Source organism: Chiloscyllium punctatum, chromosome 44 (genome assembly GCF_047496795.1).
Source record: "Chiloscyllium punctatum isolate Juve2018m chromosome 44, sChiPun1.3, whole genome shotgun sequence".
Lineage (NCBI taxonomy): Eukaryota > Metazoa > Chordata > Chondrichthyes > Orectolobiformes > Hemiscylliidae > Chiloscyllium > Chiloscyllium punctatum.
Window position 1 is genome coordinate 40,849,030 of NC_092782.1, and position 17,738 is coordinate 40,866,767.

At 39.2% G+C, this 17,738-nt stretch overlaps 1 protein-coding gene across 4 annotated transcripts in view; it reads left to right on the top strand.

Moving 5' to 3' along the window:
• dennd6b (DENN/MADD domain containing 6B) overlaps positions 1-17,738 on the top strand; it is a 108,087-nt gene that overhangs the window by 32,926 nt on the left and 57,423 nt on the right. For all 4 annotated transcript variants that reach the window (XR_011955305.1, XM_072562730.1, XM_072562732.1 and 1 more), the window contains 4 exons: positions 113-193; positions 5,928-6,033; positions 15,347-15,426; positions 17,117-17,179. Coding sequence is in view for 3 of the 4 variants with exons in the window: in XM_072562730.1 (XP_072418831.1) it covers positions 113-193; positions 5,928-6,033; positions 15,347-15,426; positions 17,117-17,179 (330 nt within the window). In the remaining variant the exon portion in view is untranslated. The remainder of the gene's footprint in view (positions 1-112; positions 194-5,927; positions 6,034-15,346; positions 15,427-17,116; positions 17,180-17,738) is intronic.

The window sequence follows — 17,738 nt, forward strand, 5'->3', positions numbered from 1 at the left end:
TTAATGAGTCCTAGTTTGCTGAAAGGAGTGAACATGGGTGGTTGAACCACATCCTTCTATTATAACTCTGTGGTCTGTTATATATGTAAACACAATGACATTTTTGTTTTAGCGCGATCGAGCACATTATTATGGATTTGTGTACTTCCGACAAGTCAAAGATTGTACAGTTAAACGAGGATATTTTCAAAAGGTAATTTCTCTTGCTTACAATATTAAACTGTATTATTTGCACATGGATTAGAGTCACCAATTTTATCAAAATCATTGTTTGAAAGATTAGCCTGCCTTATATACAGGTGATTAAGGGAAGAACTTGAATGCAATGCAATTTATTACACTGCGTTATTCAGTTGGAGAGAATCTTTGTCGACAGATTAGATGCCTTACTGACTCGCAGTAAGTTATTTCTTTTTAATTTAATTATGATGCCATAACAAACTGAGAGCGTACATTCAACCTTTTTACGTGTTTCTAACAGAGGATTGTCTTCTAATGGATTCTGTACAACTTAGCCTAATTTTTTTCTCCTTGGTAATGTATAATTCTTTGCAAAAAGGGAGCATTACCAATTGTAAAAGTTATCAGTGGCAAGATTTGCTATGGACCGAAGGGTCTGTTTCCATGCAGGACAACTCTTGACTCTAGTGTCAATGCTGCTGCACTTCAAGGAGAGCTGCAGACTGTCTTCAAAGAATTTTCTTGGTCTTCACTGGGACATCAGCCATTTGAGAATCGAAAATAAGAGCATCTGGTGGGTGAGATAATTGTGAGCCCTCTGGACACATTGTCCTGTCTTTCAAAGTTGAACTTTGTAATTTGCATGAAGGCTTGTGAAAGTAGCTTCAAGAAAGACAATGATCCTCTCATTGAATCTGGGGAGCATGACAAAGGCAGCCACAATACACAATCCAGTTCTTACTGCAGTCTTACTGCAGTACTGCATTGTGCTGATGTAAACTGCTCTGTAAATTCAGAATTCTGTTTATTTGGAGGCCTTTTTGTAAAATATTTGCTGTCAATGTCACACTTTGTGGAAGGCTGAGCTGGCACAGCTGCTACTGTTGGATCTCTTCCTCAATAGTGGCTTTTTGATAACATGACGGTCAAGGTATGGGAAGGGTTAACATATACTAGAGTCTCTCCTTCAACATGTGAGCTGGTATATTTGACTGACACAGTGAACTGATAAGTTTGATTTTGGCAGCTTTTAAGGCCAGGTCAACTTTGTGTGTGCAGCTTTGAAAACTGAAAGTTATTGGTAATTTACATGCGGCGTGGCAACAACAATGTCATCATCTGCAAACTGTAAATTGTGCATGTCTGTAGTAATCGGTTTAGTTTCAAGCAATTGAAGAGTTTTCCATCTTGGCAGTGATTAATGTTGACACTTGAAACCAATTGATATTTGTGCTGATTAGTGACTATCAATTAGATTCAAACTAGTATTGGGGCAATTAAGCAATCTTGCTGGATACTGGTTCAGATTTTGATGTCAGTTCATGTCTCTCACTGAACCGTTGCAGTCATATGAATCAGTTACAGGATTGTGATGTCTGACATTTTTTGGACATTGAGATGTTAGTGAGTTTTGAGAAGATTTGTAGCTCAGGTTGAGGTTTTGGATGTTGGTTTACTCACTGAGCTGGAAGGTTCATTTCCAGACATTTCGTCACCCTACTAGGTAACATCTTCAGTGGGCCTCAGGTGAAGCACTGCTGAAAATTCCTGCTTTCTGTTCATATGTTTGGTATTCTTTGGTGATGTCATTTCCTGTGGTGGTGATATTTCCTGTGGTGAAGTCACTTCCTGCCCCTTTTCTCAGTGGGTGGTAGATGGGGTCTAACTCGATGTGTTTGTTGTTAGAGTTCCGGTTGGAATGCCATGCTTCAAGGAATTCTCATGCATGTCTTTGTTTGGCTTGTCCTAGGATGGATGTATTGTCCTAGTCGAAGTGGTGTCCTTCCTCATCTGTATGTAAGGATACTAATGAGAGCGGGTCATGTCTTTTTGTGGCTAGTTGGTGTTCATGTATCCTGGTGGCTAGTTTTCAACCTGTTTGTCCAATGTAGTGTTTGTTACAGTCCTTGCACAGTATTTTGTAAGTGACATTGAGATGTTTAAAGGAACAATCCATAGAACCAACAGCAAAAAAATAGTTCTGAGGAAGGGTCTTTCAACCTGAAACGTTAACTGTGATTTCTCTCCACAGATGTTACTAGACCTGCTGAGCTTTTCCAGCAGCTTGTGTTTTTGTTTGATTTACAGCATCCACAGCTCTTTCAGTTTTTAATCCATAGAGCCACACGATTTAATGAGTCAAATCCTTTGGTAAAGTCGATTAATACAATGAAGAATTACCAGTATTTTCAACAATTTTCTTGGATTTTTTGTGCTGAAGATCCTTTGGAAGTCATCTTTAGAAGAATTTTCACAGACTGACTGACTGACTTAACTCCCTTCTTGAGGCCTGTCCCAATATAGTAGTTGGAAGTTCTTTTTTTCTCTCACATCTGTGTAAAAGTCTTAATGTGAGCAAAAGCTTTGAATACTTCAGTTGGAAGATGAGGGAATCTAGGCATTGTTTTTCATCCTTGCTTATTGCAGCCTTTCTATGTGGTGGCGGTCATCCACTGATTATGCTGCAAAGTACTGGAGGATAGCGAAGAAAGTGTCAGTTGCCACATTAGATTCATGATTGAAGAGTTGTTGAAAATGTTCTTTCCAACATTGACGAATGTCACTGTCATCCTTCACAAACACTATCCTGAGAGTGAAGGGGAATTTTTTTTAACTATTTCTGTAGATGGATATGGTAACTTCAAAGAATATTTTTGAATCTCTTGGGCTTTCTCTTCTAATTGCATGTTCTTTCTCTTTCAAACTTGTCATTGGGTGTCAGCTTTGAACAGATGTAATGCTGCACCTTTTAAATGTGTGAATTTAGTTTTTTCTGCAGGGCAGTGAAGGCTGCTTGTTTGTGTCATCCGAAGTCATGTGTTTTTGAATTGCTTCTGTCAAAACTGTTCTGGTGATAGCAATGCTCATCCTCTATAGTCTGGGTACAGGAGTGCTGTATAGCTGAATTTAATTAACCCAGTGGATTAGAGCAGGATTTTTCCAAATTGATCATAAATTGCATTTGCAATTCCTTGTGTCAGCTAGTTGTTTCAGGATTGTAACATAATTTTTCTCTTCTTGTGAGCACAATGATATTTTGGTGCTAGATGTTCTTTCAGTAGGCATTAGTTCCCTACGTAGACCTAGTAATATACACGTCACTGAGTTCTTTGACCTGAACAATGGTGTAATCCAGGAAGTGCCAATGCTTTGATCCGGAAGGCCTCCAAGTAGTTTTGCAGAAGGGCATGTTTGATATAATGATGCCAAGTAGAGCATATATCCTTAGCAGGAGGACATAATTTGTATTTGGCTTTTCTCATCCTGTTTCTCCCTGTGGATCTCTTTGTCTGGCACCCCTCTTACTACTGTGGGTGAGCTTACCAGAAGGAAGGAGGTCTTAATGCATTGCTGAAAGATCATTGGAGAGAACAAGGCTCTTCCACCACATTAAGGTGATGGCCAACAGAGGGAATCCATGAGAGGGTGGGACATGGGGAGAGGCAAAGAAGTTTTGGAGGAGTACAACGGGGATTAAGAATTTGTTCCTCCGCATCTTGATCTGTTCTTTATTATGCTTTTATTTCAGTCCTTTGTCTTGACCACAGCTTTTGAAACCTTTATGTTCTTTTATGTTTCCTTGTTTTGTTTTTAAATGATCTTTTCTTGTCATATGGTTTAAAATGTCCTGCAACAGCAAGTTCATTGATCTCAGTCAGTATAGCATAGAGAAAGGCCCTCTGGCTCCCTTTGTGGTGCCGGTCATCAAGCATCTATCTTTTCTAATCCCATTTTCCAGCTTTGGCCATTAGCTTTGTATGCAGTGGCTCTTTGAGGGTTCATGTCCTTTGCAAGATTTTCAGTTCTGTTCAGGTGAAGTTTGCCCATCCTTATGGTTCAGTTGTGTCCAAAAAGTCATATCTGTGCCCCAGAAGTTTACATCCTACATCGCTTGTATAGTAATACATTTTCTCACCATTTTTAAACTAACTTATAACTATGAAACCTGAGGTCAGTCCTCTCAGTTAATCACCTAACTCCTGAAAGTACATTTATAGGGCGTAAATTATGTTCTTTGGTATTCATTGGTTCTATGGTAAACTGCAACTTACTTCAACTTTCCTCCTTCATCTTAAATCATATGTACCCATTCTATTGTATCTTTTACTGGTAATAGGGATTCTCTTAAGAACATTTCAGTGCCCGATTTATCAATCCCTTATTTTTGCCATGTTGTATACTTCCCCCTTCCTCTGTAGGCACTAATTGCACAGTGTCAGTGATTTTTATAGTTGTAGTTTTCTGAGGTGTCACTAACATCACAGGTTTTCTCTGCAGGTGCCTGTTTGTCAGTTTAATACATGTGGAGTTTTCACAACCTCTGATCTCCTCCTCTTTGTACCACTAGGAGGAAATACAAATTGTAAAGGAAGTGTTGCAAGCAGTTATACACTATAGATCAAATGGCAACCTATTAAATATTCCATTCATAACACTGGCATTTGTTTTGTTCATATTTTCTTTGGTAACTTATCCAGGCATATGTAATTTCCAATTGAATGGAATGAATGGGAATACAACAAACCTTTTATTAACCAGCACCTATAGTACCAGAGGTGTGCTGGTAGATGAATTCTGTTTGATCAAGAGCTCCACATAATCACTTTAAAAGCACACTAAGTAATAGAAATGTAATGCAGGGGTTATACACACCACTCTCTTATACTTTTATTTACAGCATAAATCACTTAAACAATAAAGCACCTTTAGCCTTAAATAAAATTTAGCAGTTGAGAGCCTTCTCACTTGCACCCTCAACTGACTACTCAATGACATTGCGGCGATGGTGATAATACAGTAAACTTCTACTATTTCAGGTAAATAATTTTTGTCAATTTCTAAATAGTGCTGGTTTGTAAGGTGCCAGTTAAAACAAAGTTTGCCATGTCTTGTTAGCCTGTTTAAAGGCTAAAAGTAATTACCATATTTTACATGAATAAGTATAACAAGCCCAAAGAAATATTTTGATTTACGCATCTTGGGAAGTTCTACCACAGTTCTGTTGTTTTCAGAAATTACCCCAAAGTGTTGCCTTGACATTCACTTTCTTAGCAATAAAACATAATAAATTACAGCTTGTATGATAGAGAATGAAATAATGCAAGATTTATGCAAATTCAAGTTTATTTTTTAAAAACGAAATTCCAAATGAATGTTCATAGTTTCCTGTCCTTGTTCTTGAGTCAGCTGGTACCATTAAAGTTATTGTATTGCCTTTATCGCCTTTCCACCATTACTCATGGTTACTCTTCAACCACTGAAGTCTTTCCGATAACATAAAGTCATGAATCCCAGAGTTCTGACCCAACAACAATAGCAAATGCACTAGTCAGGATGGTTTGTAACTTGAATTTGGAGGTGGTGAGAGTTTTCATGACTTTGCTGCTCTTGTTTACCTGTTGGTAAAAGTCATGGAGTTGAGAGATGCTCTCATGATTGCGGTTGTTCAATTGTAGTTTAGTTTTTCTGGTTGCCGAGTACACTCAGTCTATCTGCAGCTAACCTTAACCACGATACAATACTGCTCACATCAGAGATCCATTATTTGAAAATCAACATTGTTTTAGATCCAATTTCTAAGAGGTATTAATTAGAGCAAAAATAGCTGACTGTTTTACAGGAACCTGTCTTTTGATGTGTAAAATACAGTACATAATATGGTACATTAGATTTCATAAAATAAACCAAAACTAGATTATATTTCAATTGGTATCATCATGTGCTTATTTCTGTTTTTCTTTCTCTAGTCACTGGTGCTGATTTCTCGACTTCCTTTTGTGAACCTCTTCCATTCTCTACTGCAACTAGTTGCACCTGAGTATTTTGAGAAGCTGGAGCCTTGTCTAGAGGCAGGTTAGAACATTTCCAGGAATGTTATAATTATGACAACAAATGCCGAATACCCGATATAAAATTTGTCCTTCCAGGGCTATATGGTCTTGCTATCAGAATTTGGCATAAACAATTTGCATGCCTCCATTTTAAGTATATATAGGCATGGTAACTTTTAGCACCTTAAAAAAAATCAATAAAATTACAAAACCAACCTTTTCAACAAAAGCGTCAATCCCTTTTCTCTGCAGAGAAGCACTTAGTCATGGAGGTGTACAGCACAGAAACAGGCTCTTTGGTCCAAATTGTTCATGCTGGCCAGATATCCTAAACTAATCTAGCCCCATCTGCCAGCATTTGGCCCATATTCCTCTCAACCCTTCCTATTCATGTACCCAGCCAGATGCCTTTTAAATGCTGTACCAGCCTACACCACTTCCTCTGTCAGCTCATTCCTTACGCACACTGCCCTCTTTTTGAAAAAAATTGCCCCTTAGGTCCCTTTTAAATTTTTCCCTTCTCACCTTAAACCTATGCCCTCTGGTTCTGCACTCCGCCACCCCCAGAGACAAGATATTTTCTATTAACCCTATCCATGCTTCTTCAAAACTTAGTTTTCTCAATGTAATCCTTTAAGCGCTAGTATTATTCTGGTGAGTGTGCACTATACAATCCTTCACTATTCCACAGATTTTATATCTGAAGCCATGTGCTTCAGTTGAGGGCTGGACAAGGCTGAAACATAACCATCACAGTAGCTACCCCCACCATACCCACGGGGGTTTATTCCACTACCTACTGTGGAAACTCAAAACTGCAAATAGAAGCAAACCCATTGATTTAAATGGGAAATTTACCTTCCCAGCAGCCTTCATGTCCCTGCTTCCAGAAGGTTCCCTTTACTATGTTTGGCCCGTGGTAAACCGCGGGTAACTGTGGGAAACTGCAGAAAACGATTCCACAGATATGGGGTCGCCCCGTATTTCAGTCCCCTTGAACTGGAATACCCATTAACTTTCCTTATTAATATCTTTTTGTATGTTTTCATTAACTATATGCACAAATGGGTGGCTCAGTTGTTAGCATTGCTGCCTCACAGCGACCTGGGTTTGTTTTCAGCCTCAATCTGAGGGAGTTTCCCCATGTCTGTGTGGGTTTCCTCCGGGTGTGCCAGTTTCCTCCCACAGTCCAAAAATGTGCTGTTTAGGTGAATTAGCTAAATTGCCCATAGCGTTCAGGGATGTGTAGGCTAGGTGTATTAGTCAGGGGGAATGTAGAGGAAAAGGAGTAGGGGAATGGGTCTGTGTGGGATACTCTTCGGAGGGTTGGTTTGGATTTGTTGAGCCAAATGGCCTATTTCCACACTTGTAGGGATTCTGTGATTCTGTGAAATCCTTTGCTCCTTGGTAGGAGACAGGTGTTTTTTGTTGTCTATTGCCAAAAAGGAAAGCAAAGTATTTGTCTGCCTTGTATCTCCATATCGCTGTAGTTTTGTCCATTCACAAAATCTGTTATTTTATCTACCTGTTTTCATCTACATGACTTATTGTGCCTTGCAAATTAATTTTATTCCTTCATCAAAGTCTTTTTATAACAAAACGTTGACATCCCAGTATATATACCTGGGATCAACACTCATCACATTCCAGAGTCAGAGTATGTTACTTTTATTTCATTTCCTGGCTTCTACCTTCCAATTAGTAACCAGTCCATGTCCCAGTGTTACTTTCAGTTGTTTTCATTTTTCTTTTGTAGCACCCTGTCTATATAAGATATTTGATAATATTGTAGGCGCTCTATAATTCACAATGTTCGTGACTTCATCAAAAGTTCAACTATATTAGTCAAGGATGAACTAGGTTTAGGACGAGAGGGGAAAGATATAAAAGACACCTAAGGGGCAACTTTTTCACGCAGGTGGTGCATGTGTGGAATGAGCTGCCAGAGGAAGTCGTGGAGGCTAGTACAATTGTAACATTTAAAAGGCATCTGGCTGGGTATATGAATAGGAAGGGTTTGGAGGGATATGGGTAGGGTGCTGGCAGATGGGACTAGGTTGGGTTGGGATATCTGATCGGCATGGACAAGTTGGACTGAAGGGTCTGTTTTCATGCTGTACATCTCTATGACTGTGACTCTATGAACTATCTTTCAGAATTTCATCCAAATTCCCTGTGATCAGCTTTATATTCTTGAAATGTATATCATCTATGTTATAGATTCTTGCATTTGTATCTCTAACCCAAGTCACAGTTGTTTGCTTTGTCATACTGTGTAATTGTGCAATTTAGTCTCTGGGTGAGAGGCATGCACTGTTCTTGAACGTTTACAAACACTGCTATTCTGAAAATTTTCAGGCATAAACATGTTCTTGTTCAAGTAAGTATTTCAGTTTAAAATTCTAACACTGAATCATAGAATCCCTACAGTCCACTCAGCCCATAAAGTACCCACTGACCTTTCGAAGAGCATCCCACCCAGATCAACCTTCCTACCCTATCTGCATTTCTCATTGCCATTCCCCCAGCCTACACATCTTTGGACATTGCAGCATAGATTCAGTCTTGCAGTTCTTAAACAACTGGCCAACGATGCCTGTGTTGGCTCTTTATAAGAGCTGACCAATTTAGTCTTGCATGCCAGCTTTTTTCCTGCTTGGGTTCAAGAACCTGATGCTCCAGAGGTGTGCCATGACATGACTGAATAGGTTGATTAAAGTTGTCTATCGCAGATTACAGCTTGTTAACCACATGTCCATGTATTTGCCTTTTGAATGTCACTAAGGAATTTGATCTTGCTACATTTTGAGGAAATGTATTCCAGATCTTAATTTATTGGGAGGGAAAAGAAAGTCTTTGCCTTCTCATTCTTTTGCTAACATGTTAAATATGTTGCCTTTAATTACTGATCCACTTGCCAGGGGGCTCGATCAAAATTCTGTGGCGTTCTTAATATATCTTTTAAGTATGTCCTTCATTTTCACTGTAAGATTAACAATCTCAGCTTCTGCAATTTCTCCACATATCCAAAATTCATGATCCCTAGCATCATCAAGTTAAACTTCTTCTGCAACCTTTCCAAGGTCTTGAAATCTTTTAGTGTGGTGTTCAGAAACAATTTGCAATTGCCAGAGCAAAGGAATTTCGCAACTAAATGAACACGATCAATCTCCATTTCTTCCTCCTAAAATTACATATGATGGTGGGAAATTAATCAACTTTTGAGGAGGAAGCTCTACTTCTCTATCCTCAATGACAAGGGTACCCAGTATTTCTGTGCCAAAGACAATGCTGAAGCACTTGTAACTATTTTCCATCATTGATCTTCTACCTAGACACTTCCTGAGTTTCCCAGTATTTTTGATTCACTCCAAGTGACGTAAAATAATGGCTGAAGCCACTAGATAAAGAAAAGGCAACACTGATTCTGGTTGTGTTTCCAGAATTAGCTACTCCCCTAACCAAGTTCATCTGGTACAACTAAAACACTGACTTTGTTCCTCTGTGTGGAAAATAGGCTGGACATATCCTACCCAAAAAATGGACCAATGCAACACTGTCAATTACTGCCCAATCTGTCCACACTCAAATGTCAGCAAAATAATGTAAGGTGTCATTGCCAGTGCTATCAAATGGCACTTATTGAACAATGAACTGCTCATCAATGCAGTTTGGGTGGGATAATTTAGAGAGGCTGAATAATCTAAATGATACTGTTTTAATGGAGGAGCAATAGGACATGGGGGTAAATGTTCGCAAATCTAAGAAAGTGATCGTGCAAAGCAAGACAAATAAGAAGGCAAATGGGATTCTTTCCATTGTAAATAGGGCCATACAGTGCAAAAGTGAGGAAGTCATGTGAAACTTTTACAAGTTAGTTGTAGTATTGTGTATAACACTTTTGCATTTGTTAATGGGATATAAGTGTCACCAGTTATGCCAGCTTTTCTTGCTTATTGTGAATTGCCTTGGAGAAGGTAGTGTTAAGATTCTGAATGATGTCGTTGTGGTCTATGTTCATCTACAGTGCTGATAGAATGGGAGTTCCTTGTTTCTTGATCAAGCTAAAATGAAATAATAGGAATATAATTCTAAAGCTGAATTGTGTGTGGCTCACAAGGAAACTTGCAGATGGTGGTGCCCCATTCATCTGTTGCTCATGCTCTTATTGGTGGAAATTGTGGGTTTGGAACCTATTGTCAAAGGGAGCTTGGTAAGTTGCAATCTGATGTCACAAGGAATTAAGGGCTACGGGGAAAATGCGGGTAAGTGGAGTTGAAATGCCCATCAGCCATGATTGAATGGTGGAGTGGTCTCGATGGGCCGAATGGCCTTACTTCCACTCCTATGTCTTATGGTCTTATGCATCTAATAGTTGGAATGCATTGCCACTCTGCCTTGATGGTAGAGGGCGTTAATGCTGAAGATGGTGGAGAGGTGTGGACAAATGAGGCTACTTTATCCTCCATCAAGGTGGTGAATATTCCATCGTACTTTTGACTTGTATCTTGTAAATGATGGACTGGTATTGGGTAGTTCAAAGATCAATTACTTCCCTAGGAGATTTCAGTCTCTAATTAGCTCTTGTAGCCACAGTAGTTAGAATGTGTAAGAATGGAAGTAGGATATTCAGCCCATCAATCTGCTTTCATATTCTATGCAACCATGGCTGATGTGATGATCCTCAAATCTACTTTCCTGCCTTTTATCCACAACCCTTGATTCCCTTACTGATTAAAAAATTGTCCATTCAAGTCTTGAACTTACTTGAAGACCCAGCCCCCATAGCCTTTGCAGGAAAGAATTCCATAGATTCACTAGCCTCTGAGGAAAGAAATTCCTCCTTATTTCTGTCTTAAATGGGTGTGTGTTCAATTCCTGCACCAGCTGAGGTCACCGTGAAAATGTTGTAACCCTTAGGTTAAACTCTCCACCAGTCATCTCTCTCTTGAGAATAGCCCTATGGTCCTCTAAGAATATTGTGACTTAATATGGACACATAGCAATATAAGGTGATGTTTTGTAGAAGATCAATGTTAGATTGACTAGTATTTTATTAATTTGATATTTCCTTTTTGTTTCATTTAGCAGAAATGTTGGCATAAAGTTTAGAGTGCAATATGTGTTTGTTATAAAGTTTCTTTCATAAATCTTCACTGCAGTTAAATATCTTCACTTTTTCTTTTTTTTTGTCCTGCATTTATCACTGTCTCTCAGATTTTGCAATTGGCTTGTGGATTTGTTCCTTTCTCTGCTTAATGCTATTTGGTGCCATAAAGTACACCCATTAAGGTAGTAGTTTCTCTATTGTTCCTTAATTCTAATCAAACACATTCTGCCTTTGGAGTGCTAGGCATTTCTGGGCACCAAATCTTTGAATATGTTGACCTTGGCAGGAGGCAAGCGTAGATGCATGAGATTTTCACTGACTAAATTACTTTAAATCCTGTCTTGCCACAAGTAGTGGCAAACTACTTGTAAGAACGATAGTTCAATTTGTAAAGTATTTAACCTGACAGTAGAAATGAAACTCCAGGACACTCTGAAAGTTGGTTTCATCATTACTCAATTGTAGTCAAGAGTGTGGTGCTGGAAAAGCACAGCAGGTCAGGCAGCATCCAAGGAGCAGGAAAATAGATGTTTTCGGCAAAAGCCCTTCAATTATAGGCAATCCCTTAACCATAATACAGACAACATGTTAATATCTGTAGGTCTATTTTTGAGTTGAAAGCATTTTTGCGCAAAATGCAGTTTGTATCATTTTGATTTGGCTGTCCCTGTTCTTGTAAGCAGAAATGAGATTTTGCACCTTTCCTACTCTGTGCTTCAAAGAGTCCCCTTTGTTAACGGATACTCGAAAGCTCTTACCAATGCTAGTACCAAGATTCTGCTTTAACACAGCTCGGTCTTCCTGCTGCTTCCTTACCTGGGTCATATTCTGTACCCCAGAATAGTGCAATGCAGCAGGATTTATTTTGCTAATCCCTTGATTGCAATTCATTTTAGATTGCCTCACCAGCAGCTTTTTCAGCGCAGAGGGGAAACAAATTTTTCTGCAGTGTAATTTGAGTTTTCCACTTTTAACTTGAAGAATGCAATAATTTTGAAAAGTTTATGCAAACATATCTAAAGCTTTCTCGATAGGCTTTAATAGGTTTCTACCTAGTGGGCGATATGATGACTCAGTGGTTAACATTGTTACCTCACAGTGCCAGCGACCCAAGTTCGACTGAGCCTTGGGTGACTGTCTGTGTGGAGTTTGCACGTTCTCTGTGTCTGTGGTCTGTGTGGGTTTCTTTCGGATGCTCTGGTTTCCCCCCACAGTTCAAAGATGGGCAGGTTAGGTGGATTAGCCATAGGAAATGTTGGATTACAGGGATAGATTAAGGGTTGAGTCTGGGTGTGATGCCTTTTGGAGGGTCAAAGTGAACTCGATCAGTCAAATGATCTGCTTCCACACCATAGGGATCTGTGTTTGTAGACGAGATGGGAGTGTAGTAAGGGAAGAGTCTAAAATCTTGAAACTCTGCAGCACAAAAGGACTTCATTTTCCCCATTATGTCCATGCCTCATCTTTGAAAGAGGTATTCAGTTTATCCGATTCACCTGTCCTTTCTTCATAACCATGTAAATGTTACCCTTTCACATATTTATAGAATTTCCTTTTGAAAGTTAACATAGGTCATGGAAAATAGGAGCAGGAGAAGGCCATTTGGCCCCTTTGAGCCACTTCACCAGTCGTTGTGATCATGGCTGATCATTCAATTTATTAGTCTGTACCAGCTTTTCGCCCACATTCTTTGATCCCTTCAGTCCCAAGTTCTTTATCTAACTATTACTTAAAGTCATGCAATGATTGCTTTCTGTGGTAGTAAATTCCACAGGCTCACCTCTCTGTGTGAAGAAACTTCTCGTCGCAGTCCAAAAAGGTTTATCCCTTATCCCTAAATGGTGAGCCCTTGCTCTGGATTCCCCTGCCATTGGGAAAATCCTCCCTGCATCTACCTACCTAGTCCTTCTATGAGATCCCTTCATTTGTCTGAACTCTGCAAATATAATCCTAAACAATTCAACCTCTCCTTGTATGTCAGTTTGCACTCCCATGAATAGCTTTAGTAACATTCAACTGCACTCCTACTAATAGCAAGATCATCTTTCTTTCGATAAGGAACCAAACCTACATGCACTATTCCAGGTGTGATGTCAGTAAGGCCCTTTATAATTGCACCAAGACATCCCTACTCCTGTACTCTAATCCTCTTGCTATGTAGGCCTACTGCACCTGCAAGTATACCTTCATCGGGTATATGACGACACTCCCATCTTGCTACACATTCCTTCCCTCTTCCCCCCACCCACCGTGACCACTCTCCATCTATAGCTATTCAGATAGTCTGCATTCCTATTTTTGCTACCAAAGTAGATAACCATGCGTTTATCCAAATTGTATTACATCGACCATGCATTTGCCCACTTGGTCAGCTTGCCAAAATCACACTGAAGCATTGCTGTATCCTCCTCACAGTTCATCCTCCCACCCAGCTTTGTGTCATCTACAGATTTTGAGAAATTACCTTTAGCTCACATATCTAAATCATGAATATGTATTGTGAGTAGCTGGGTGCTAGCAGTATCCCTGTGGTGTTCCACTCAGCTCTGGCTTCCATTTGGAAAAGACTCGTTTATTCCTACTGTTCGCTTCCTGTCTGTCACCCAGTCCTTGATCCATCTCAATATACTAACCCAGCCCAAGAACATTAGTTTTACATGCCAAACTCTTATGTGCCACTTTGTCAAAAACATTCTGTAAGTTTAAGCAATCTGCATCCATTGGCTCCCCACATAAACCCTACTAGTTACATCTGCAAAGAATTGCAGTAGATTTGTCAAGCATGATTTCTCGTTTTTGTAAATCCATGCTGAATGTATCCACTGCTTTCCAAGTTCTCTGCTATTATAGCTTTTATGACGGACTGACATTTTTCTCATTACCAATATCTGGTCTGTAATTCCCTGTTTTTTCTCTCTTTCCCTTTTTGAATAGACAGATTATATACTAACTGCCCTCCAATCTGTTGGAACCATTTCAGAGTCTATACAATCTTGCAAGATCACCAGCATAGCATCTACTATTTCTAGGATCACTTCCTTAACTTCAATGGATTGTAGATTATCAAGCCCTGGAGAATTATCAGCTTTCGATCCCATCAATTTCCCCAACACGTTTCCCTACTAATACTTATTCCTTCAATTCCTTCCTCTTACTAAACATGTTCCCCAACATTTGAGTCGTAGAATCATATAGCACAGAGATAGACCTCTCAGTCCAACTCATTCATGCCAACTAGGTTTGCCAAATTACATTAATCCCATTTGCCTGCATTCGGTTCATATCTGTCTAGATCTTTCTTATTCATGTACTAATGTCTTTTAAATGTAAACTACCTGCTCCCACTTCCTTGGGCAGTTCATTCCATATATTTACCACCATCTATGTGAAAAAATTGCCCCACAGGTCCCTTTTACAAGCTTTCCCCTCTCACTTAAACCTAAACCCTCTTGTTTTGAATTTCCCTACCCTAGGGAAAAGACCTTTGCTATTTGTCTCATCTATGCCACTTATGATTTTTTTATTTTGCATGTGTTATTTGTGTCCTCCTTTGTGAAGACAGAAGCAATGAGTATGTTTAGTTGTTCAAACATTTCTTTATTCCTCATTATAAGTTCCCCTGTTTCTGACAGTAAGGAACCTACATCTGTTTTCACTAATCTTTTTCTCTTCACATCCTGATACAAGCTTTTACAATCGGTTGGAATATTTCCCATAAGCTTACTCTATTTGCTCTGTCTTAATCAAATGCTTTGTCCTCTTTATTTTTTGAATTCTAAACTGCTGTCAATCCGCAAATGTGTTTTTTTTCCCCTCTGGCCAATTTGAATGCATGCTGCTTGGATCTCATACTATCTCTAATTTCTCTTGTATTCCACCGTTTGGCCAACTTCCTTGATTTACTTTTGCACTGTGCAGGAATGAATAATTGTTGCAGTTCACCCATTCATTCTTTAAATGTTTGACATTGCCTTTCTATCGTCATCCCTTGAAATAATGTTCTCTCACGTTTATGCCGTTGTAGTTTCCTCTATTTGAATTCAGGACCTTAGTCTCAGAATCAACTATGTCACACTCTATCTTGATGAAGAATTTGATCATCCCAAAGGGGCATTTCTCGTTAAAGACTTGAGAGGGGGTACAATTCTTGAAATGTTTTAATTGAGAAAAGGATATAGTTGGAGAAAATGTTGAATTCTGAATACAGTAAACTTTGTTTTTGCAGTTTGTAATGAGGTAGACCAATGGCCAGCTCCAGTCCCTGGAAAAACACTCAGCCTGCCTGTCATGGGAGTGGTTATTCAGGTATGAATGGACAGAACTGTGGAACATGGGAACGCTTGCGTAATAACCCAAATAGAAATGCCTTTAGGAATTTACTTCTGTCTAAAAAGCAGCATCTCTAACTGCCTTTGTTTCTCTTCTTTGACAGTTTTAAAACGTGGGGTTGAACTCTTGCCCTCTGCAGTCTTTTAGATATTACACACTAGCCACTAACTAACTTGATGAAATTAAACCTGTGATTTGGTGATTCCATAATACTTGGCTTCTCATCAGAGCTTCAAATTTCTTGTCATTTTCTAGCAAGGCGTTGAGGATTTCTCTTCTCTTCAGTTTTATTCTAAGATACTCAAACAATATAATCAAATATAGAATAGAATATCCTTTTATGGTCATATGTACTCAAGTACAGGAGTACAGTGAAAAAATTTACAATGTCTCCCCTTATGGCGCCATTTTAGAGACAAGTACCGAGGTACAAATCTTAGACACAAAAGAGGAATAAAGAGAAAAGTAGTTGCATTATTTTTACATTATCGTGTTGAAAGAATAAGTTAAAAATAATGCATAGTTAAAGGATTGACATTCCAGTCAAATAAAAACAATTCTAATAAACATTATATTACAGCAGCTCAGTGCAGGGGCTTCCCTACATGGTTTGATCGCTTGCACCAGACCCCAGTCCAACAACTGGCCCCGCTTCAAGCCTCCAGTCTGTTCAGTACTAGCCCTCCCCTACTCCAAGGTAAGTTCTAGGACTGCTTTGCCTGCGTCAGCCTCCATTTTAGGGCTCACTCCACGTGCTGGCCACTGCCCAGGACTACTTTCTCCACCCCTGTCGATCTCTGTCCTGGATTCGCTCAATGTGCCAGCCGCTGCCCGGAGTTGCTTCCCTCATGTCAGCTGTTGCTCTGTGCATATGTGGCATATTGGATACAAGACGTTAAATGTGGTTTGAAAAAGTGATACTTTTTCGGTCAGAATTTTATTCCTGCTCACTGATGATACAACTCCAGTAACAGTGATTACTTGTTCCCCTGTGTGTACACACAGTTAAGTGCTCACCTAATTATCTCTTAATTAACATAATCATCACCTTTGCCCTAGTTCCATTTGGCTGACAGCACTAGATGATAAACTAGCATAATCCACATGTATTCCTTGGTTAAGTTTAGCTACCTTACGAAGGAGCTCTGAAAGCTAGTACTTTCAAATAAACCTGTTGGACTATAACCTGGTGTTGTGTGATTTTTAACTTTGTCCACCCAGTCCAATACTAGCACCTTGATCTTGGTTCAGTGTGTAATGTAGACTTTTGATTCAGGCAGGAAATACACTGGAAGTTAAATGAATGGTTAGAATCTGTTATGTGATTGTTTGACATTGATTTTTTTTTTCTGTGTGCTTAATTCTCCATCATCTAAACACCATATAGGAGTAAAAGGCATTAAGATGAAATACTGCAATTAATTAATTTGAGCGGTTCCGGGAAACTTGGGAGGACAGTGAACTTGGATCAAAGTAATATTGGACAATGACATTTTCCTTATGGTTGCAAACCAATGAACTTGTTTGAAAGTTTCCATTTATAAATGTAACAAAAGTTTGTTGATCTTTGGCTGTATCTGCATTCTAAATTATGGAATTTTCTGGTGTATTTACAATTGGTTCCCTTTGCTGCATTAAGTCTTGCATTTTTTCTATTCACCCCTAGGTGCGGATTCCATCCAAAAAGGACAAACTCGGAACGAGCCCTCTCAAACAATCCAACCAGGAGGTATGACAAAAGTGCACATTGTCATGAAGCCCACTGCTAATTATTCTCAATGGTGGTGGGAGCTGTTTTTCTCAGGTAAATCCTATTAGAATTGTTTAGCATGCAGAGTAAGTAGAAACTCAAGTTTAGCAAGTGTGTGCAAAATAAGTATGATCCTAAATGGATTAATAAATAGAGCAGCAACAAGCCTGCATCACTGAAACTTTATTCAAGAAAATTTGATGTTGAACCACATAGTGATGTTGGAACAGCTGACCAAAGTTTGGTTAAAGAGCTCGCTTTTGAGGGACATCTTAAAGGAGGAAAGAGGTGGCGAGACCGGTTTAGAGCAAGAAATCCAGAATTTAGGATCTAAACAACCTAAGTGGTGGCTACCATTAATGGAATGAAGATAATTGGGATGATGCAACGGGTCACACTTGGACGATTATAGGACATATTAAAAATTCATTCACTGTATGTGTGCACCACTGGCTAGGCCAGCATTTATTGCCCATTCCTTAATGTGCAAAGGGAAGTTAAGAGTAAGCCAGTGGGCAGCACGGTGGCACAGTGATTA